This window comes from Hypanus sabinus, chromosome X1 (genome assembly GCF_030144855.1).
Source record: "Hypanus sabinus isolate sHypSab1 chromosome X1, sHypSab1.hap1, whole genome shotgun sequence".
In the NCBI taxonomy this organism is placed as follows: Eukaryota; Metazoa; Chordata; class Chondrichthyes; order Myliobatiformes; family Dasyatidae; genus Hypanus; species Hypanus sabinus.
In genome coordinates this window covers 20,695,035-20,718,906 of record NC_082738.1, presented here as the reverse complement: position 1 = coordinate 20,718,906, position 23,872 = coordinate 20,695,035, and the positions used below count along the sequence as shown (strand labels likewise).

The 23,872-nt window shown below is 44.3% G+C and overlaps 1 protein-coding gene across 9 annotated transcripts in view; it reads left to right on the top strand.

Annotated features, from left to right (window-relative positions):
- LOC132384674 (RNA-binding motif, single-stranded-interacting protein 2-like) overlaps positions 1-23,872 on the top strand; it is a 226,800-nt gene that overhangs the window by 185,123 nt on the left and 17,805 nt on the right. For 8 of the 9 annotated variants that reach the window (XM_059956023.1, XM_059956022.1, XM_059956021.1 and 5 more), the window contains exons 5-12: positions 1,653-1,810; positions 10,817-10,896; positions 11,059-11,168; positions 14,066-14,112; positions 15,161-15,254; positions 20,721-20,771; positions 21,466-21,576; positions 23,495-23,575. In XM_059956023.1, coding sequence (XP_059812006.1) covers positions 1,653-1,810; positions 10,817-10,896; positions 11,059-11,168; positions 14,066-14,112; positions 15,161-15,254; positions 20,721-20,771; positions 21,466-21,576; positions 23,495-23,575 — 732 coding nt within the window. The other variant, XM_059956025.1, reaches the window with a different exon arrangement.

Here is a 23,872-nt window from a genome sequence, read left to right as displayed (position 1 = left end):
TCCTCAAGGAGACTTTGAGCAGATCCCTAAATCTTTCCCTCTGTCCACCCTGTGTCTACTCCCAGGGATGAGCTCGAATGGAGAGTCTGGTTTAGGGGTTTGGGATTAGTGTGGCCCATCCATCTTAACTGTGTTGTACCTAGGGCCTTGAATGCCAGGGATGTTGGCCTAGGAGAGGACACTGATGTGGCTCACATCCTCGTGGATTTGGAGGCCTATACAGAGACAATGTGCGGGATATTTCTTCAGACCACAGAACATAGGTTATAGCACAGTACAGGCCCTTCAGCCCACGATCTTGTGCCAATCTTTCAACTTACTCCACAATCAATCTAACCCCTCCCTACCACAGAGCCCTCCATTTTTCTACCATCCATGTGTCTATCTAAGAGTCTCTTAAATGACCCTACTGTGTCTGCCTCTACCACTGCCCCTGGCAGGGTGTTCCATGCACCCATTCCTCTCTATGGAAAAAACTATCTTCGACACCCCCTCTATACTTGCCTTAAATCCCATTAAAATAATGCCCCCTTGCATTAGCCATTTCCATCCTGGGAAAAAGACTCTAGCTGTGCACTTGATCTATGCCTCTTATCATCTTGGACACCCCCTTTGTTCCAAAGAGGAAGCCCTATCTTGCTCAACCTATCCTCAGAAGACATGCTGCATCCTGGTAAACCTTTGCACCCTCTGCCTGTGATTGACTGGGCTGTATCCACATTTTCTTTAGACTTTTCCATTCCTGGGCATTGGTGTTCCATATCAGGCCAGTGGTGTGCAATTGGTAAACTCAGTCGTACACTGAGATGTTCAGATTGTGTCCAAGACCACAAGAGCAAAGGTCAAGTCAACAATGACGAATCCAGCCATAGGGAACAGGTTGATGTCAGTTATTGGCACTGCTCTAAACTCAGGAGGTCAGTCTGGGAAAGGTACACACAAAGTTTACCCAGGATCAAACTCGATCAAGACCCGTGAATGCCCATTGTCTGGAGAGTCATGGAGCGTGGGAGAGGTTGACACAGCAGAAAGGGATTACCAATGAAAGTGAGGCACTTCCTCTCTCAAAGGGGACTGTCCACAACCACTGGTGGATGGAGCCGTAGGCTCCAGTTGTAAGAGTTCAGACCAATCACATCTTATTAAATGGAAGGGCGGGTTCGATTGATCAACCTTGCTCGTGTTCCTTACATTCTGAACTTTAGGAGATTTGAAAGCAAAGATTCACTTGATCCTCCTCCCAGCTTCGAGCTGCAAGACTCAGCAAGCTTGCCGGGTTAGGATCTTGTTTCTCTTGGCCTTATTCCAAAGTTTGGGACCAACTCTTGAGTCACAAAGGTTGAACAGAAAACACGGACCCATCAATACATTTGAAAAATGATAAACCAAAGTTATTTGTGGTGGTGATGTGATACCTCAAGAAGACAAGGTTGGTGCAGCGAGAGACACAGGCCTCACTAGCCATCAAGACTGTTGGATGGCAATTAGCCAATCGGATGAGGCATTCGATTCCAGTTATGGACCATGTGTGTAGGAGAGGAAGGGGGGGGGGTTATGGAGGGTGTTAAGACTGAGGGGCTGTGTGAGATGGCTAACAATGTGTGGCAAGCACAGAACAGTGTTGCAACTAGATCTTTGTGTTTATACTGCAGCAACAAGAGCAAGACCCGACGAACCTGTACATCTCCAACCTGCCACCATCCATGGATGAGCAGGAACTGCAGAATATGCTCAAGCCCTTTGGACAAGTCATTTCCACCAGGATACTGCGGGATGCCAACGGTGCCAGCCGAGGGGTTGGTTTTGCAAGGTGAGAGTGCTTTGGGTCATCCTGTAGTTCCCTGGTAAAGATTCTGCTGCTCGTCCCCCCAAACTTGTTCACAGTTCATCAAAGTTTCCATTTTCAGTTCCCCACTCCATCTCTGCAAGCTCCTCCAGGTTTCCAAGCATCTGCAGAAATTAAATCTACTGCACCACCACAGGGCATGCCTTGAGCTTCCAAAACCCGAGGCTCTGGAATCCCCTCACTACCTCTCCCCCACCAGTCTACGTGCTTTATGACACTCCATCAAACTGTGCTTTTGATCATGTATTCCATCACATTTCCAAGCGCAGTAATAAAGCTCACCATACATGACAATAAACTTAACCTGTATCTCCCTCTGTAGCTCAGCACCGGTGTTCAAGTGGAGTCATAGAGCTGACAGCACGGTAAAAAGCCCTCCAGCCCAACTCATCCATGCTGACCAAGTGTCCCATTTCCCCCATGTTTGGCCCATATCCCTCTCAACCTTTTCTATCCATATACCTGTCTTAATTAATATATTAATAAACAATTCCTGGTATTTCAGCGCAGTGATAATCCTGCCCACCTCGTAGTGCATGTTTCTCTGTAATCGGCACTTGGTACCCGACCTTCATGAGTTCGGCCACACTCTGCACAGTCTCCATGGGGTCATGGCTGAGGTGTGACAGTTACCCCGCAGTCAACCGCCATATCTACCAGTTTCTTTTGGAGCAGCGACAATCTCAGGCAATTTGTGCTTCCCTCCAATGACTCCCACATTCTTCGAGGGCTGCACCGCAGCAGCCAGTATAAAGTGGTGGGCCAGGAGGATAGCGTGGTATTACAGTGCCAGTGATCGGGGTTCAGTTCCTGCCATGTCTGTAAGAAGTTTGTGCGTTCTCCCCATTACTGCTTGAGTCTCCTCCAGTTGCTCCGATTTCTCCCACATTCAAATAAAAAAGACGTATGTGTTGGTTGATTGTGGGCATGCTGTATTTGCATGGGAAGCATGACGAGTCTTGCGGGCACATCCTTGGACTGTATTGGCCATTGACACAAACAACAATGTTTCGATGTACAAGTGACAAATAAATCTGGAATCTTTAAGATCTGGTAAGTGATGGGTGGATCCAGGTGAGGAGGGGCGATCGGCAGACAGAGGAGGGAAGAAGTGGAGATAGTGATGGGTGAGAGGTGGCAAAGGACTACAGACAGTGGGATCTGATAGAAGGGGAAGGTGGAGCATGGAACCCATCCGTTATCTTGGTATGGACAGTGATCAGTGATAAGGCTTTTCAGCTGTGACAGCACAGGCCAGTCTGCCTCAAACTATACAATGCAGTGCAGGTAGACAAATAAGCTGCAAGATTGTAAGATCAAGATTGAGAGATTAAAGGTTCATCTTTATCATATGAGAGGGCCCTTCAAGATTCTGATAACAGTGAGATAGAAGCTTGAGCTTGCTGGTACATACTCTCAAGCTTTTGTTTCCTCTGCCCAATAGGAGTAGGCTGAAGGGAAAATGACCAGGATGGGAGGGGTCCTTACTTATGCAGTGGGAACTGTAGACAAAGTCAGTGGAGAAGAGGCTGGTTTGTGTAATGGACTGGGATGTGTCCACAACTCTGGAATTTCCTGTGATCTTGGGCTGAACAGTTGCTGAACCAAGCTGTGGTGAATCGGGATAGGATGCTGTCTGTGGTGCATCTGTAAAAATTGGTGAAGGTCAGCAGTGACGTGTTGAATTTCCTTAGGAAGTAGAAACATTGGTGAACTTTCTTGGCCATAATGTCCACGTGGCTGGACCAGGACAAACTATTGGTGATATTTACATTCAGGAACTTGAAGCTCTCAACCATCTCCACGTCTGCACCATTGATACAGCAAGGGGGTGTATACTCTACCCTACTACCTGAAGTCAGTGAAGTCCAGCTTCATCTGTGGAATAGCATCCCACTTGGGTTGTTTTCCCTGGAGCATCAGAGGCTGAGGGAAACCTGATAGAGGTTTATAAAATTATGAGAGGCAGAGATAGAGTACACAATCAGAATCTTTTTTCCCTAGATTCTAAATGTTAAATACTAGAGGGCTTGTTTTTAAGGGTCGAGGGGTAAGTTTAAAAAAATGAGTGCAGCACGGAGAGTGGTGTGTGTCTGGAATGGGCTGCCAGTGGAGGTATATAGTGGTGTTTACAAGGCTTTTAGGAGGGCACATGAATATGCAGAGGGATGGTGGGGATAAGGCTCATGCGTAGGCAGAAGGATTTTGTTTAGTTAGGCATTGTGCTCGGCGCAGACATTGTGGGCTGATGGGCCTGTTCCTGCTCCATGTTCTATTATACAGGAATTAGTAGAGTCAGTGGCTGGGGAACTGCAGGTGGGCAAGAGCAGAGGGTGAACAGAAGGACACACATGGGCACTGAGGCACCACATTGCTTCACAGCAATGAGCCCATTCTCTGCTTTGGCTTTTGTGCTTTGCTTGGGCTCCTGTAGAAGACGGTGACAGGACAGAGCGGGAACGAAACTGTCTCCTTCAGTCTGTCATAACTCCCTTCAGGGAGAGCAACTGAGAACTGTCAACACTGTTACGTTGGGGGCTGACAGTCCTGCTTCTTGTGCATGCTGGGATATCATGGAGTGTCCCTCACTGACAGTAGCTGGGATTACATGTCCGCACATCTACGTTTTATCAATGTTTTCTATTATTCACCACCCCCTTTTTGGTTGCTCACAATTGCTGGGCCTTGCAAGACCATAAGATACAGGAGCAGGAGTAGGCCATTCAGCCCAACAAGTCTGCTCCACCATTCATTTATGGATGATTTTTTTCTCAACCTCATTCTCCTGCCTTCTTCCTCAAAGTCCTCATCCCATAGCCATTTGAGAACCTATCGATTTCTGCCTTACTAGGCCTCCACTGCTTTCTATGATAACAAATTCCACAGATTCACCACCCTTGGGCTGAAAAATTTTCCTCCTCATCTCAGTTCTAAAGGTTTGTCCCTCTATTCTGAGGCTGTGTTACACCAAACACTCCTCATACATTAAGCCTTTCACTCATGGACATTACCAAGTCTGCAATCAAGTCCCCCAACTTGACTCAGCCGTGAAGATCCTGCCCCTGTCCCACTTGTTACCTGGTAGCGCTCACAGAACTACCTCACACTCCCTCCCTCTGCCACTCAGAGATCTGTCATGTCGCAGTTCAACAGACACCTCAAATTGCCATGTCCGCAACATCCTTCCTTCTCCCCCACTTCCCTCTCCCAATGCAATGAGGTAACACACAGTAGTGTTAGCGATTGGTAATGGTGGCATCGCCAGCTGCATGTTACGCCATGTTTATTTGGTTTTCAGCCATCTCTCCAACCCACTATGTCACTATAATTTACACACCTTTTCTCTCACACCTATCTTGACCCCAAGTTCCATAGTCTCTCCTACTTCTGGCTTGGTTTATTAGTGCCCAACTAGAATTCATGACCCTAAATTCTGGTCTCAAAAGAAACCTCTCACTTCAATGAACCCTGTCAAACCTTTGCATAGTCATACCAGCCTTGATCTGGTCACCAGTTAGACTTAAGAGTTAGGGGTGGGACGTCTTGATGGGTAAATGGTCTGGGAAATAAATGGAGGATGAGGATTGACGGGAGTGCTCTGAGAGTTGGCATTAGCCATTTATTGTCCAAAGAACAGCTGCAGTCTTCTGGTGAAGGGGCTATTTTGTTTATTTATTTAGTTCTGGCATTTTGATCCAGTGTTTTTCTTTATTTATTGGGATGCAGCGTGGAATAGCACAGCAACCCACTAATTTAACCCAAGCCTAATCACAGGACAAATTACAATAACCAATTAGTGTTATTAGTGTTACAAGGAGTGTACAAACTCCTTACAGGCAGCATCTGGAATTGAACCTGAGGTGCCTGTACTGTAAAGCATTGTGCTAACCACTGCGCTACCATGGTGATGAAGTACTAGTAATATATCAGTATACAGTCTGAAATATTAGTATGGCATGCAAGTTGTTATCTGCCCTTACCTTCCTTGCTGGTAGATGGTAGGTTTGGGTTTGGGAAGTGCTGTCAGTGAGTAACTGCAGTACATTTTGCAGAAGGTGCACTCTGTGCACCAGTGATTGAGGGATTGAGTGCTTAGTGTGGCGGGCTGCTGTGACCTGAATGCTGTTGTGCTTTTCCATAAAATATACTGCTGTTACAGTGTTTCAAATTAACAGCCGGCTTTATCCTGGCCACCAAAATTCATCACACAAAGAAACTTTCCTATCTTGTTGACTCAAGAGATTCAGCGGATGCTGGGAATCTAGAGCTACACACACACGTGCCGGAGGAACTCAGCAGGACAGGCAGCATCTATGGGAAGGAATAAGCATCTGACATTTCAGGCCGAGAGCCTTCGTCAGGACTGGAAAGGAAGGGGGAAGACACCAGAATCAAAAAGGTGGTGGGGGGAGGGGAAGAAGGTCACCTGTTGTGAAGGTGAATGAGTCACACAGGGACTGAAACTGTAGAACCAAAGGTGACTAGCAGGCATTATTTTGGAGACACTGTCATGAAATTCAACACCACAGTGACACGTTTTAAATACAAAGGTAACAACAAGTGATTAACTACTAGTTCAATGGCTTTGATTATCCACTTTAACATTCTGTGTCTAGACGCGTAATTTTGCAGGATTAAACATTTACGATGGGAGCACATCTCAACTGGTTACAGTATTGAGTTTACTGGATAAACAGCCATAATATTAATTTACAAATCAGAGTTGTCCTGAACCGTGTGTTAAGTGGCAGGGATGTCTTTAATGATGTGCTAATTCTGGAGATGGCTACCTAATGCCTTTCCTGACTTCATCATGAGGGATTCAATGAGGACCAGTTAACAGGTGGGTAGGAAAGGTAAAGGGCTGGAGAGGAAGGAATCTGATAGGAGAGGAGAGTGGAACATAGGAGAAAGGGAAGGAGGAGGGGCACCAAGCAGAGGTGATAGGCAAGTGAGGAGAAGAGGCCAGAGTGGTGGGGAATGGAAGAAGAGAGAAGGGGGAGGGAAAAAATATTGGAAGTTAGAGAGTTCGATGTTCATCTCATCAGGTTGGAGGCTACCTAGATGAAATATGAGGTGTTGCTCCTCCACCCTCTGAGTGGCCTCATTGTGGCAAAAGAGGAGGCCAACATGTTGGAATGGGAATGAGAATTGGAATGTTTTGTACCAGGAAGTTACGTTTTTGGCAGATGGAGTGGATGTGCTTGACAAAGTGGTCCCCCAGATTACATCAGGGCTCTGTAATGTAGAGGAGGCCTCACCTGGAAGGACTGTTTGGCGCCCTGAATGGTGTTGAGGGAGGAGGTGAGTGGGCAAGTGGAGCACATCAGTCAGGGTTATGTCAAGGCAGCAGGAAGATGATGCGAGTGCAGGAGTTTGGGAAATGGAAAAGATGCAGGCAAGGGCAGCATCAATGATGGAGGAAGGAAAACTCCATTAAGAAGGACGATATCTTGGTTGCAGGAGGGGCAGGAATGTTCCGGGCTTCTGTTGTTTTAGATGTCAAACGCCATAGAGTGGGAAGGATTAAAGGGGGAGGGGTGATGCTACTAGTCAGGGAAAGTGACACAGCAGTGCTCCGTCAGGACAGACTGGAGAACTCGTCCAGTGAAGCTTTATGAGTTGAATTGAGGAATAAGATAGGTGTGACAATGTTATTGTGATTATATTGTAGACCACCCAACAGTCCACGGGATTTAGAGGAGAAAATTTGTAGAGAAATTGCAGACTGTTGCAAGAAATATAAGGTTGCGATAGTGGGTGATTTGAACCTTATATCGACTAGGAATCCCATACTGTAAAAGGGCTGAATGGGAAAAGAGTTTGTCAAATGTTTTCAAGAAAGTTTCCTCAATCAGTATGTAGAAGTCCCAATGAGAGAGAGAGAGAGATCTCATTAGTGAATGAGACAGGGCAGGTTACAGAAGTTTGTGACGGGGAATACCTTGCATCTCATGATCATAATGCTTTTCGTTTCAGGGTAATTATAGAAAAGGATAGGTCTAGTCTTCAGGTTGAGATTCTAAATTGGAGAAAGGTCAAGTTTGATGGTATCAGAAAGGATCTGGCCAAGTGTGGATTGGGACAAGCTGTTTTCTGGCAAAGATGTTCTTGGTAACTGGGAGGCCTTCAGAAGTGAAATTTTGAGAGTATTCAGGTTGTATGTGCCTGTCAGAATAAAAAGCAAGGATAATAGGTTTATGAAACCTTAGATTTCAAGAGATATTAAGGCCCTGGTTAAGAAAATAAAGGAGGTGCACAACAGGAGGTATGGGCATGCAGGAACAAATGAGGAACTTGAGTATGAGAAATGCAAGAGAACACTTAAGAAGAAAGTCGTGACGGTTAAAAGAAGGCATGAGGTGAAGGAGGCAAGGTGAAGGAGAATCCCAAGGGATTCTACAGATATATTAACAGCAAAAGGATAGAAAGCGGAAAAATTGGTCATTTGGAAGATCAAAGTGTGTGGAGTCAAAAAAGAAAATGGATTTTCTGCGTGTGGACAATGGACGCAGAACCTGTAGATGTGAGAAAATGCAGCAGCAAGGATATGGACCCTGTACAGATTACAGAGGAGGAGTTGTTTGCTGTTATGAGGCAAATTAGGGGTGGATAAATCCCCAGGGCCTGACAAGTTGTTCCCTCAGACTCTGTAGGAGGCAAGTGCAGAAATTGCAGGAGCCCTAGCAGAGATATTTAAAACATCATTAGGCACAGGTGAGGTGCCAGAGAATTGGTGGATAGCCAATGTTTTTTTTTGTTGTTTAAGAAAGGCTCTAAGAATAAGCCAGGAAATTATGGGTCAGTGAGCCTGACATCAGTAGTGGGAAAATAATTGGAAGGTATTCTAAGGGACCGGATATACAGTACAGGTGGCCCCCACTTTTCCTACGTTCGCTTTACAACAACTCGCTGTTACGAAAGACCTACATTAATACCTGTTTTCACTAACCAAAGAGAATTTTTGCTTCTACGAAAAAAAGATGCTGGCTTTATACATGTGTTTACCCTGAGAAAGACTACAATGATCGTGAAGCCTTGTGGGGGCAGTTGTTTGTGTATGCGTGTACGTGCGTATCTGTGTACGTGCCAATTTTTTTTTCTCTCCGGATCGATTTTGGCTCACTGTCTTCCTGAGTTTGATAAGTGAAACTACACTGTACCTACAATATTTCTACTTTATATAGGGTGTATATTTATCATATCATTCCTGCTTTTACTATACGTTAGTGTTATTTTAGGTTTTATGTGTTATTTGCTTTAATTTGGTAGGTTATGTTTTTGGGTCTGGGAACGCTCAAAAATTTTTCCCATATAAATTAATGGTAATTGCTTTTTCGATTTACAACATTTCGGATTACAAACAGTTTCATAGGAACGCTCTACCTTTGGATTGCGGGGGAAACCTGTGTAAGTATTTGGATAGACAGGGACTGATTATGGATAGTCAACATGGCTTTGTGCATGGTAGGTCGTATCTAACCAATCTTAGAGTTTTTTGAGGAAGTTATTAGGAAAGTAGATGAAGGCAAGGCAGTGGATGTTGTCTACATGGACTTTAGCAAGACCTTTGACAAAGTCCTGCAAGGAAGGCTGGTCAAGAAGGTTCAGTCACTTGGCATTCCGGATGAGATGGTAATTTGGATTAGACATTGGTTTTGGGAGAAGTCAGAGTGGTAGCAGATGGCTGACTGTCTGACTGGAGGTCTGTGACTTGTGGAGTGCCATAGAAATGTAGCACTTGGTATGTTAATTGGTAATTGTAAATTGTGCTATGATTCGGCCAGGAATAAATTGAAAGATTGCTGGGCGGTGCAGCATGAAGGACCAGAAGGGCCTATTCAATACTGAATCTCAATAAGTAACTAAATAAATGATCTGTTTGAGAATGTGATAAACTGGATCAGCAAATTTGTGGGTGACAGCAAGATTTGGGGTGTAGTGGACAGTGAGGAAGATTATCATTGGGATCTGGATCAACTGGAAAATTGAGCTAAAAACTGGCAGATGGGATTTAATGCAGAAAAGTGTGAGGTGTTGCACTTCAGGAGAACAAACCAGGGTGGGTCTTACACAGTGAATGGTAGGGCATTGAGGAATATGGAAGAACAAAGGAATCTGGGAATACAGATCCAAAATTCCTTGAAAGTGTTGTCACAGGTAAATAGAGTCATAAAGAATGCTTTTGGCATATTGGCTTCCACAAATCAATGTATTGAGTACAGAAGTTGGGATGTTGTGTTAAAATTGTGTGGCAATAAATTCCACAGATTGTGGTGAAATTAGTTCCAACTCATCTCTATTCTAAAGGGATGTCTTTATATTTTAAGACTGCTGTCTGGTCCTAGACTCTCCCACTGTAGGAGACATCCTCTCCATGTCCACTCTAAGCCTTTCAATGTTTCATACATTTCAATGAGATCCCTCCTTCTTCTTCTAAAGACCAATGAGTACAGGCCCAGAGCCATCAAACACTCCTCATGCATTATTAACCCTTTCATTCCTGGGATCATTCTCGTAAACCTTCTCTGGACCCTCTCCAATGCCAGCACACCCTTTTGTGGATAATGGTCCTGATGAAGGGTCTCGGCCCGAAACGTCGACAGTACTTCTCCTTATAGACGCTGCGTGGTCTGCTGTGTTCCACCAGCATTTGGTGTGTGTTGTTTGAATTTCTAGCATCTGCGGATTTCCTCGTGTTTACAATACTCCAAGTGTGGTCTGACCAGTGCCTTATAAAGCCTCAGCATTATATCCTTGCTTTTATGTTCTAGTCCTCTAGAAATGAATGCTAACATTGCATTTGCCTTCCTTACCACCAAGTCAACCTGCAAGTTGACCTTTAGAAATCCTGCATGAGGACTCACAAGTCCCTTTGCAGCTCTGATTTCTGAATTTGCTCCCTGTTTAAAAAATATTGTAAAGGATGTCCTAGTCAACCCTATGCTATTTAATTTTTATTTTGTGTAGGATGGAATCAACAGAGAAGTGTGAAGCAATCATTGCTCATTTCAATGGGAAATTCATTAAGATGCAACCAGGAGTTCCAGGTGAGTCAATTTCACCCATTGGGGTTGGGGTGGAGCAGGGATAGCAGGCCCATATTTAGGATCACGGGGCAGTGTGGGATGAGGGGTTGTGGAGGGTTGTTTGCACAAGTTCCCCCTCCCCCCGTCCTCCAGCATGTTTGCCAACACTCTTTGTCCTTGCAGCTCCTTCAGAACCTCTGCTGTGCAAGTTTGCAGATGGTGGGCAGAAGAAACGACAGAATCAGAACAAGTACCTGCAGAATGGCAGAGCCTGGCCCAGAGATGGAGAGCCGGTAAGGAGTGTTGCTTGCATCTTTTCCCCACCCACCCACCCTCCCAGGCACCTTCATCAGCCACTGCAAGGGCAGTGTGAGGCAAGTCTGCAGCAACAGAAGCTCCCTCGCCACCCCCTTTTGACCCTAGAATGGGCACATGTCGCTGACCTATATTACTTATACAGGCTCTCTTGCTCCCCCCACTTCATAGAGTTGGGTTTATTCCTTAATTGCCGCCCTTTTCCAACCTCATATCCTTCCCCACCCCCCTATTCGCCCACCACCTCACGTCTACTGAAACCCACCAACTGCCTGTTAAGAAGCCCCTCTGATTCCATAATTCCCATCCTTCTCTCCAAATTTTATCCCAGTCTCACCCGTCCTCGTTTCTGTTATTGCTTCCAATTCTCTGAGATCGGTACCTTCCTCCAATTCTGGCCATTTGATCCTCCCTGAATTGAATTGCGCCACTGTTAGCAGCTGTACTTTCAGCGGCCTGGGCCGCCAAGCTGTGGTGCTGCCCTTTCTCACCTTTTTAGGAAACTCCTCAAAGCTTGCCTGTTTGATTGAGCTTTTTGTTATTTGCCCCAGTGTCCCTTTCTATAGCTCGGAGTTCAATTCTGTCTGATAATGCCCTAAAGAAATACCCTGGATGACTTACTATAGAAAACTCTCAGCCATTTGGCACCCATGGGGAATGGAAGTCATTGCATGCATGGGAATTGCTCATAGAACTATTACTGTAAATCACACACTGGCATTCTATTCATAAACCTTCAAATAAATAGGCAGACTATATGTCATCTCCTTACCCTTTAAAATAACAATGCGTTGCACTGTGATTGTGTATTTTAGAGCTATTATTATTGCTGTATTTCTATAATGTTGTAAAATATGGTAAAAATAAATCAAATGAATGACTGCACTCACTATCATATTATATCCTAAATCTTCAAAGTGGATCTTGCTGCTCATCAACTGACAGCTGCAAGTCTCTCATGTATCAACATCAATATCTAAAAATGTCTCTTTACATTTGTTTTGCATAACACTTGAAATAAAATTCACTAGTTGAGCTTATCTTACTGCAAAAAACAATCTTATCCAAGCTATATAGGTTAACCTGGGCTAGATTACCACTTAAAGTAAAATCTCTTCATTCTAAATGCCTGACGATCAGTGTGATATATTTACTGTGTTCTGGACACTTGAATGGCATTTCATCAGGTTCATCAGAGATTTTGTGAGTCAAAACTGAAGCCTGAAGAGATTTTGGCTGACTAGCCTTCTTGCCATTTTGATGAGAACTCTGATGGTTGTCCATTATATCCGATGACAGGAAACCTGTTCTGGAGAGTTTTTAAAGTAGGAATGCCATTGCACTTGGGCAGTTCCACTATCTCGACCTCGGGAGTCCGAGTCCAGTGGTACGAGCAAGCGTCACAAACTGGGGTCTTCCTTGGCTGCAGTGGATAGCCATGACGTCTTCTGTGCCTCGTCATGCCCTTCCCTCGCCACGGAGTGTTGCAGTATCACCTTCCTCATTGTTGACCACATTCACCTAGTCCACCAGAGCTGACTTTACATGCTAGGGCAGGCATGTCCCTTTCTCACCAGGGTATGAGGCTGCCAGCTACCCTCACCTGGTTTAGCCCACCTGTCGAAGCGGTGTACTGGGCTGTGGCCGCTGTCGCATGCCCGGTGGGGACCGAAGGTGAGCTGTTCCAGATTGGACACGACAAGCCCTTTCACCAGTGGGGCTACCCTTCCCTTCACATCCTGTACACCCCATGAGAACTCTAGATACATAAGTACTAAACAAGTGAGGGCTGACTACATATTAAAGCCACTAAAGAAATGCAGGTTGTCATTGTTGTCCCCCCTGACCAAATTCCAGATGCGAGCAGCTCCTTCAGAACTTGTGGGTGACGAGGCCATCTCATGTTGTACTGAATACACACCATCCTCTGGTGTGGAAAAACTACCACTCAGATCCCTTTTAAACCTTTCCCCTCTTACTTTGAATTAGTGCCCTCTAGTTTTTGATTCCCTTTCCCTGGGAAAAAGACTGTGTGTATTCACCCTATCTAAGCCCTCATGATTTTATACACCTCTGCAAGATCACCCCTCAGTCTCTTACACTCCTAGGAACACAGTCCTAGCCCACCCAGCCTTTTCCTGTAACTCATACTGTAACTCATACCATCAAGTCTTGGCAACATTCTCAAAACATCTTCTTTGCACTCTTTTGGTCCAGAAACATTGAGTTCCTCCAGCAGTTAGTTTATTTTTGCTCTTGTGTCTCTGTCCTGTTCTAAGTGGCGTATTTAGCATTAGACATGTAGGTAAGTCACATCCGAGATGTCACTGTACATATGTTATGATGCTTGCTAGTTTGTTGTGAAGGAGTTGGTACAAGTTCTGAAGAGCTCCATAGTTATCCACTGCAGTCATGCTATTGTGACATTGGACTACCTTGCAGTACATTATATAAGAAGACTTAATATTTTAAGGTTGAAGGTACAGAAGCCTGAAGTCCCACATCACCAGGTTTAGGAATAGCTATATCCCTTCTACTATTTGATTCTCGAACCAACAGGCACATTCCTAATTACTACCCCAGTATTGCAACCCTATGACAACTTCGATCACTTTGCCCAAAAAATTGACTTCCTTTGTTGTAATTGTGTTCCTTCTTGCAAATATTGTGTACAACGTGTATACAGTGTTTAATTGTTGTGGATGCTGTTTATCTGATGCTCTGTGCCTGTGATGCTGCTTCAAGTAAGTTTTTCACTGCACCTATGCACATATGTACAATAATCTCAAATTTGACTTTGCCTTTGGAATAAGAGGTATTGCTACCTGCTATATGCCCTGTTATTAAGATAATTATAACTGATTTATTCTTTCAGGGCACAATGACACTGACCTATGACCCAACCACTGCTTTGCAAAACGAGTAAGTAAATTTGTCTCTTCTGTAATAACTCTCACACTTGAGCTTCGGAAATTTCCCACCTCTTGAGTCCCCTTGACCCCATTCCCTAATTACAGAGGGTGAATAAGATCCTGCACTCCTACCCCTTCACCCATCCACCTCAGAGGGGCTTCCAAGGAACACCCTCTCATCACAGCCAGACCTGTGGGGTCCTAACTAAATACAGAATTTCTCTGAGAAGTTCCCCCTTCTTCTGCATCAGCTGGAGATTGTTTCCAAAGGGAGTGTTCTAGGTTGGTCCTCAAGTAGGGGGAGGGGCGAATTTTTGTGACATCCGCCCCTTGTCGAGTGCAGAATTTCCATCCTGCTCAGCTCTCGGGCAAGAGATTAGTGGGTTACCGATCTTGGGGATGGAGCTACCTGAGGGGTTGTTTGGTGAGTGATGTTAGTGCAGAGGGTGGGAAGGATGTAAAGTGTGGGTGAGTGGTTTAATTACCTTTCTGGTTTCCAGTCCAGCGTTGTGCATTTTAAAAGCATGTTGGAGCATTGCACAGGGAGTAACATCATAACTGTGACTAAGCCAAAGGAATAGTGTTGGGGTTGCAAGAGCCAGCGCTGACATAAAGCATCCTGACAAGACCCACACTCAACGATTCAGGAACAGCTTCTTCCCCTCCAAAATTCTGAACGGCCCATGGACACTATCTCTCTATTCCATTTTTTAAAACTACTTAGTTTTGTAATTTATAGTCACTTTACATCTTTGCATTGTACTGCTACTGCAGAGCCACAGATTTCATGTTATATAAATCAGAGGTAATAAATGTGATTCAGATTCAGAAAATAAGTGACACAAAATGGCCCAAGAGTGGTCATTATTTAACTCATTTTCATTGCATTTATATTTCCTTGTAGCCTATCGTTGGGGTCAGCCAGTAAAAGCAAGCCAAGAGTGGTTGTCATGGAGTGGCAATGGAGAGAAACTAGATCAAAAGACTAGATAGGGAGTAACTTAGCAATTAAGTGGTTACCAATGCCTCAAGCCTGTCTGTCTTCTGTTTTGTTCTAGATTTTATTCCAGTCCATACAGTATTGCGCCTAACAGGATGATCGCACAGACATCCATTACACCCTACATCACCTCACCTGTTTCCTCATTTCAGGTGAGTGCTTGGAGTTAGCCTTGTAAAAAGGCGGGAAAACAACCTCGAGGGTCCTTTTACATGCAAATCCAGGATAATTATGCAAGGAGCTCTGAAGAAAAGAGCTTAAGAAAAAAAATCAATAAGCAATATAATTTATTAGTTTTGTAACCATTGGAGATCAGGAACAAAGACTGCGTGGCTCTCAGTCGAGATCCTTCAAAGTTGCCGCGCAAGTTGACAGGGTGCTTAAGAAGGCTTATGGTATCCTGGCCTTCATTAGTCAGGGTTCTGAATTCAAGAGCCACGAGGTAACATTGCAGTTCTAGTTAGACCACACATGGAGCAATACAGTCGCCTCATTATAGGAAGGATGTAGAAGCTTTAGAGAGGGTATAGAAGAGATTTACCAGTATACTGCCATGATTAGAGAATATCTAGGTGTTTTTTCTTCAGCACAAAGGAGGGTGGGAGGCATTTTGATAGATATGCATAACAAGAGGCATAGTGTGGTCAACTAGAACCTTTTACCCTGGGTGGCAATGGCCAGTACCAGAGGCATCCATTTAAGGTGAGTGGAGGAAGGTTTAGGGGAGATGTTAGAGTTAGGTTTCTTACACAGAGAGTGGTGGGGTGCCTGGAATGCAGTTCTGGGGGGGGGGGGGGTTGGTGGTAGAGGCAGGTACATTAGGGACATTTAAGAGACTGTTCGGTAGGTTCATAGATGAAAGGAAAGGAAAGTGGAGGGTTATGGGCTGTGTAGGAGGGATGGGTTAGATTGATTGTGAAACAGATTTATATAGGTCAGTGCAACATTGTGGGCCAAAGGGTCTGCCATCGGTTGTAGAGTTCCATGTTAACCTGTTGAATTCAACAGTCTCTTTTCCCTTTCCAGTTGGGGTGGCAAGGAGGACAGAACCTGGCTTTAAAGGACGGGTCAAAGGAAGGGAAGTCATGTGATCACACCGCTGGGACACGCCAGAGTTGTCAACTGTATTATCAGACTTGGAGAGGGTAGAAGTAGAAGGCAAAACAAATTTTAAGTTTAAAGGGACACACAAGTTCCTTTTAAAAGGCTTGTAAGGATAATAAAAGAGTAACAGCAAAACACAAGAAATTTTCATATATGTTATAGTTTTTCTTTGAATTGCATCACTGGGTTCCATAACATCTAAGAGGACTGCTTTTGCACCTCTTCCAAAAAATGGCATCTGCATTGACATGGTGGTTGCCAATTTAGTTGACTGGTGGCTTAAGTTCAAATGCTACCAGGCAGATGGGAATTTAAATTGTTTAAAAAAGAGTTTTTGTACAATAATCTATTAAATGGGACGCCACAGTAGCATAGCTGTTAGCGTAGTGCTACTAAAGTCAAGTCAAGTCACTTTTATTGTCATTTCGACGATAACTGCTGGTACAGTACATAGTAAAAATGAGACAACATTTTTCCAGACCAGGGTGTTACATGACACAGTACGAAAACTAGACTGAAATACGTAAAAAAAAACAACACAGAGAAAGCTACACTAGACTACAGACCTACACTGGACTGCATAAAGTGCACAAGAACAGTGCAGGCATTACAATAAATAATAAACAGGACTATAGGGCAAGGTGTCAGTCCAGGTTTCGGGTATTGAGGAGTCTGATAGCTTGGAGGAAGAAACTGTTACATAGCTCTTACATAAAGCTCGGGACATCAGAGTTCAGTTCTGGAGTCCTCTGTAAGCAAGTTTGGACATTTCATTCCGTGTGCGCGTGGGTTTCCTCTGGGTGCTCCAGTTTCCTTCTACAGTCCAAAAACGTACCATTTAGTAGGTTAATTGGTTATTGTAAATTGTCCCGTGGTTAGGTTAGGGTTAAATCAGTGGGTTGCTGAGTGGCGTGATTCAAAGGGCCAGAATGGCCTGTTCCGCACTGTATCTCTTAATAAAAGTAAGATATCCTCTGAGAGCTCTACCTTCCTCCAATTCTGACCTCTTGCTGATCCTTGAGGATATTCGCTCTACTGCTATCAGGTCTGTCATATTTGATTAGGGAGCTTAAGATAAAGGAACCCTTAGAAGTCAGTGATGATACAGGTGGCCCCCGCTTTTCGAACGTTTGCTTTACGGCAACCCGCTATTACGAAAGATCAACATTAGTACCTTTTTGGTTTTCACTAACCAAAGAGGATTTTCGCTTTTACAAAAATAAGATGCCCGCTTTATACATGTGTTTACCCCGAGAAAGAATACAATGACTGTGAAGCCTTGTGCGGGCAGTTGTTTGCACACGCGTGTACATGCTGATTTTTTTTTTCTCCAAATCGATTTTGGCTCGCTTTCGTCCTGAGTTTGATAAGTGAAACTACACCGTACCTACAATATTTCTACTTTATATAGGGTGTATATTTATCGTATCATTCCTGTTTTTACTATATGTTAGCGTTATTTTAGGTTTTATGTGTTATTTGCTTTGATTTGGTAGGTTATTTTTTTGGGTCTGGGAATGCTCAAAAATTTTTTTGATATAAACTAATGGTAATTGCTTCTTCGATTTACGACATTTCAGATTACAAATGGTTTCATAGGAACGCTCTACCTTCAGATTGCGGGGGATACCTGTAATATGATAGAATTCACCTTGCAGTTTGAGAGACAGAAGCTAAAATCAATGTGTATCAGTACAGGTAGTCCCCGAGTTATGAACATCTGACTTACGGACAACTCATACTTACGAACCGAGAATGCCGTCCGCCATTTTAAATCGTTTCCGTTGACACTGTGTTGAGTGTTTAACTTTGTATTTGGCTTAAAATTTTCATAGTAAGATTCACCCTGACCTCGCCGCCCGCCCCCCCCCCCCACCCCATTCCGGTTGGCTGGTGGCGCAGTGAGATCAGCGCCGGGCTGGATAACGGAGGTTTCCAAGTTCAATCCAGTGACAGACCGCTCCTGTGCCGGGTTGATGTTGATCCAGTGACTCCCGTACCATCCGTGCTGGGTTGATGTGGAGCTCGCAACTTGACCTCATAAAAAAAAACACTGCCACCTCCAGTTTAAATTCTCACACAGAATATTGTGGACGATCAAATACCCAAACCCAGCACAGACCCCACTTGTCCCATTCAGCCTGTCTCCGTGCAGTGGTCATTAGGACCCAGCGGACCTCAGGAGCCGGCGGAGCTCAGGACCCGCCGCCTGCAGTGTTTCTGTTCCATTGACGGTGTACAGTGGTCCTTAAGACCCAGCGGATCTCGGGACTCGACGCCCGCAGTGTTTCTGTTCCATTGACAGGAAGCGATCGCGATTGAAAATAAAGTGGAAATAATAATGCGTTTGGAAAGAGGTGAAATGCCATCGGTAATTGGAAAAGCATTAGGCTACAGTCGGTCAACGATCTGAACAATTTTAAAGGATAACGGATAAAGTGGGAATAATGAAGCATGTGAAACACCCTGACCCAATGAAAGCTACAATTATTACTAAGCAACACAGTGGTTTAATTATTGGAATGCATATGTTTCTTAAGTGTTTTATATGCATAGAAAGGTAAAATATATACTATATACTAAGACAAACATTTGACTAACTAACGCTAAATAATACCGGATGTTCTTGTTCCGACTTACGTGCAAATACGACTTAAAGAGGGACTCAGGAACGGAACTCGTACGTAACCCGGGGACTGCCTGTATTACAATGGAGCAAAGGGAACTACAGAGGCATGAGAAAGCATTTGGCCAAAATTGATTGAAAGGGGACACCAGCAAGGATAATGGCAGAACAGCAATGGCTGGAGTTTCTGGGAGCGATTCAGAAGGTGCAGGATAGATACATCCCAAAGAAGAAGTAGTATTTTAAAGAGAGGATGAGGCAACTATGGCTGAGGAGGGAAGTCAAAGACAGCATAAAAGGAAAAGAGAGGGCATTTAATACAGCTAAAACTAATGGGAAGCTTTTAAAAACCAACAGTAAGCAACTAAAAAAGCCATAAGAACAGAAAAGCTGAAATATGAAGGTAAACTAGCCAGTAATATAAAAGCAGATACCAAAGGTTTTTTCAGATATATAAAGAATAAGAGGGTGAGAGTGTATATTGGACTGCTGGAAAATGATGCTGGTGAGGTAGGAATGGAGGACAAAAAATGGCGAATGAACTGAATAAATATTTTGCGTCAGTAATCACTGTGGAAGACGCTAGCAGAATACCAGAAAGTTGAGTGTCGGGGCAAAAGTAAGTGTAGTTGCTATCACTAAGGAGAAGGTACTTAGAAAGCTGAAAGTTCTGAAGGTAGACAAGTCATCAGGACCAGATGGACTACACCCCAGGGTTCTGAAAAAAGTAGCTAAAGAGATTGTTGAGGCATTAGTAATGATCTTTCAAGAATCACTAACCTGACTTCAGTGGCTGGTAAGATGTTGAAGTCCATTAATAAAGGTGAGGTTTTAGGGTTTTTGGAGGCACATGATGAAATAGGCTGAAGTCAGCATGGTTTCTGCCATTTCCCTAGTTGTAACTCCAGATCCACCAATGTGGTTAGTACTTTAACAGCCTCCAGTTTGGAGGCAATTCAGGATAGACAACAGAGATGAGAAATTCCTTTTGCCAGAAGGTGGTGAATCTGTGGAATTCATTGTCACAGATGGCTGTTGAGGTCAAGTCATTGGGTGTATTTAAAGTGGAGGTTGAAAGGTTCTTGATTAGTAAGGACGTCAAAGGTGACAGGGAGAAGGTGTGATAATGGGATTACGAGGGATGATAAATCAGCCATGATGGAATGGCAGAGCAGACTCAAGGGGCCGAATGGTCTAATTCTACTCCTATGTCTTATGGTCTTATGCCTTCAGCCGTTTAGATTCAAGCTCCCTAATCTCTCTGCCTTTCTTTTTCCTCCCTTTTGATGATTCCTAAAACTTACCTCATCATCCAAACTTTTAGTGCTGATATTTAAATTATAATCTCATTCTGTGGCTTTCTGTCAAAATTCTCCTTGACAAGACTCCTGTGAATTGACTCGGGATGTTTTACTGCAGTTCAGTACCTGACCGCACAGTGGTTAAGGTACTGAAATAGCAGCAAGAGTTCTGGCCTGTTGACCCAGAGGCATCAGTTCAAATCCTGCTGTGGTAGTTGGGAATTTAAATTTATGTATTGAATAAATCTGAAATTAAAGTAAGTCGTGGTATTGAATTTTAGTTAATTTTATGGCATCTTTTAAAAAAAACTTGTCATTTTAGTGATGATACTGAAGTGTGATTAAAAGCTCATTAGATCCACTGATGTCGTTCAGGGAGGGAAAATCTGCCATTGACCTCTTTGTAACTCCAGATCCACCAATGCGGTTAGTACTTTAACAGCCTCCAGTTTGGAAGCAATTTAAGATAGACATTAAGTGCTGGCTTCAGCTTCCACATGCTTTAAGCCAATAACTACAAAGCATTAAAGTGATACATGAATGCTGGCTGTGTTGTTGATTGCTTTCTTGTGTTGTGGCACACACAGGTCCATAATCCCTCCTGGATGCACCATCAATCATATCTTATGCAGCCTATGGTAAGCTTTCTTTTATCTATGTTCCTCCTTCAGTTTCCTGCTTCTGTCAAATGTTAGGGGTCTACCATTATCATTAGCAATAGTAACGTTTCTACTGTTAAGTCTCCTCGCGCCCTCCTTTCTTTTTAACCGCGATGGTGCTGCTGCCTTTCTCGATGACCTCTGGCACTCTGCTTGTTGCCTGCTATGCCCGTTTCAGCTAGAGGAGTTGCCCAGCAGACACCACAGGGGGCCGGGATCTCAGCAGACCTCCCACCCATCCTTACCTGGCTTTCCTGAACCAGGAGAGATTGGTGACAAATTCTGCCCTTTATCCTACGCGGGGGTCACCTCGCTAAGTAGAGGATGTGGAGACACAGTGAGTAATTGTTGGTGAGTAAGGATGAGGGGTGTTGGGTGAAACAGTAAGTAAGTTTTAAATGGGCAGTTCTTAAAGGGGAGCAGAGAGAATCTGAGGACAAGTATTGGGGGGTACATTAAAGTGAAGTGCACAAGGACCTTACTGGGGACATACAGTAGGGGAGGGTGTCATCTCTTTGATGCTCAGCTATCAGTATGACTTCCTCTGCCTAATTCACCATTCACTGTTGACTTCAGGCACAAGGCCCGAGTTCTGGAAGTCTTGTCCCCATGTTAACATCTCAAGCAGAATGAGAAACCAGAAAGTGCTTAACAGTGCCGTTTGTTTTTGAAGGGAACAGTAATAACCCCCACAATGGACCACACCATGTCGATCCAACCCACGTCAATGATGGGACCATTAACCCAACAGCTTAGTCACCTCTCTCTGGGCAGCACTGGCACAGTAAGTACAGCCCACCTTGGTGGTCATCTGGGAGCGTAGGGATAAGAGAGTGTAGAGCTCATCTGAAAGCAGTTTCTTTGGTGTTATTCAAGGTTTTACAATGTGTAGCATGGCTCTGAGTAATGTTGATGGTGAAGGTCTCAAACATTGTCTCTCATGTTTGTTGCAAGTGACCTTGGCTGTTCTCTAGGATGCGGGAGAGGGGCAAAAAGCAGAGAGGGTTAGAGTCACACAAACGGGCTCTTTGGCCCTTCTAGTCCATGCCAAACTGTAATTCTGCCTGGTTCCATCAATCAGTACCTGTACCATCCATGTACCTATCCAAACTTCTCTTAAGTATTAAAATTAAACTCGCGTCCACCATTTTCACTGGCAGCTCATTCCACACTCACACTGCCCTCTGAAGCTCCCCCTGAGATTCCCCTTAAATATTTCCCTCTTTCACCCTAAACCTATGGCCTCTAGTTCCACTCTCACTTTATGGGGAAATATCCTGTAATCACTCATTCTATCTATACCCTTCATAATTTTGTGTATCTCTATAAGATCTCCCCTCATTCTCCTGTGCTACAGGGAATTAAGTCCTGACCTGGTCAACCTTCTCTATAACTCAAGTCCTCAAATCCCAGCAACATCCTTGTAAATTTTCTCAGCACGTTTTCAGTCTTATTGACGTCTTTGCTGCAGATAGGTGACCAGAAATGCAGACAATACTCTAAATTAGGCCTCACCAAAGTCTTGTACAACTTCAACATAACATCCCATCTCATTCTCAATGGACTGATTTATGAAGGTCATTGAAGCTCTCTCAAGATCACAAGTGAGTACAGGAGCAGCCATTGTTGTGATGGTCAGTCCTGTCCCCCAACAGGTAACCTCACGCCTGTTGGCTGATCATGTCCGAGTGAGGTGCTGACAGCTGCCAACCTCCAACTCAGTGTTGACCAGGGGAGGAGGAAATCCAACCAAAGTTCCCTCCACTTCGCACTAAGGTCACGAGATGTACAGCATGTTAAACGTGAGCAACCTCCGAACAGAAAAGCTATTATTATCGCCTTATTGTAGGAAAAGGTGGAAGCTTTGGAGAGACTGAAGAGGAGATTTACAGGATACTGCTTGGATTAAAGAGCACCTATTATGAGGGAAGGTTAAGCGAGCTCAGACTTTACTCTTTGGAGCAAAACTTGTTTTGCAAGTCATCCTTACAGGTCATTTCTCCACGTCAACACAGCAAGATGGTACAAGGGAAAACAATAATGGAATGCAGAATAAATTGTTACCATTATGAATGCAGGCCAGTAATAGGGTGCAATGGCTACAATGAGGTAGATTATGAGGTGAGGAATTCATCTTATTATATGATAGGTCTGTAACAGCAGGATAGCAGCTGACCGTGAGCCTGGTGGTACGTGCTTTCAGGATTTTTTATCTTCTGCCCGATGGGAGGGGGAAGAAGTGAGAATGTCTGGGATGGGAGGAGTGTTTGATTATGTTGGCTGCTTTACCGAGACAGCAGGAAGTGTAGACATAAAGGGGGGTCTGCTTTCTGTGATGCGTTGAGTGGTGTCCACACCTCTCTGCAGTTTCTTGAGGTCTCGGGCAGAGGAGTTGCCGTAGCAAGCTGTGATACATCCAGATAGGTATGGCGCATCTGTAAAAATTGGAGAGGATTAACGTGTAGATATTTGCCAAAAAAAATTGAAGTTTACTTTTATTTTGCCTTCCTGCCCCTTTACCGCTGTGAGAGAAAGGTAGAGCTTTGTGCTGGGATACACTCCCAGTGGGACACCACAGGGTCCAATGTAATGTGCTTTAGTGTTAACTATTTAACCACAAGAGAGAAACAGATGTGGTTCTAAGGACATTTCTTTCCTCAAATTTCTTGTACTAACCAGCTTGTTTCTGCATGGTTTTCCAGTACATGCCAGCCACCACGGCAATACAAGGGACGTACATTCCCCAGTACAACCCAATGCCTCCCTCCAACGTATCTGTTGAGGTAAGAGCACTCATCACCTTGTCTTGTGAGGCGGCCATTTGTGCCATCATACTTGTGCCAGCTCTGTTGCTGGGGTGATCCCAGCTGTTGCATTGCCTGACCAGAGTTATCCTTGAGTTGTTACCTTCTGCTGCCTTCAGGTCTCTGCTCACCGTTTCTTGTCGCTCGCCCCCTCCTGATCCATCATTGACATCTACTTCCTGCGGCCACTGTGACCTCTCTACACCAGGGTGCTTGAAACCAGCACTGCAGCTTGACCTGCGATAAAGAGACCCTGGTTTGTTCAGAGCAAGCTCT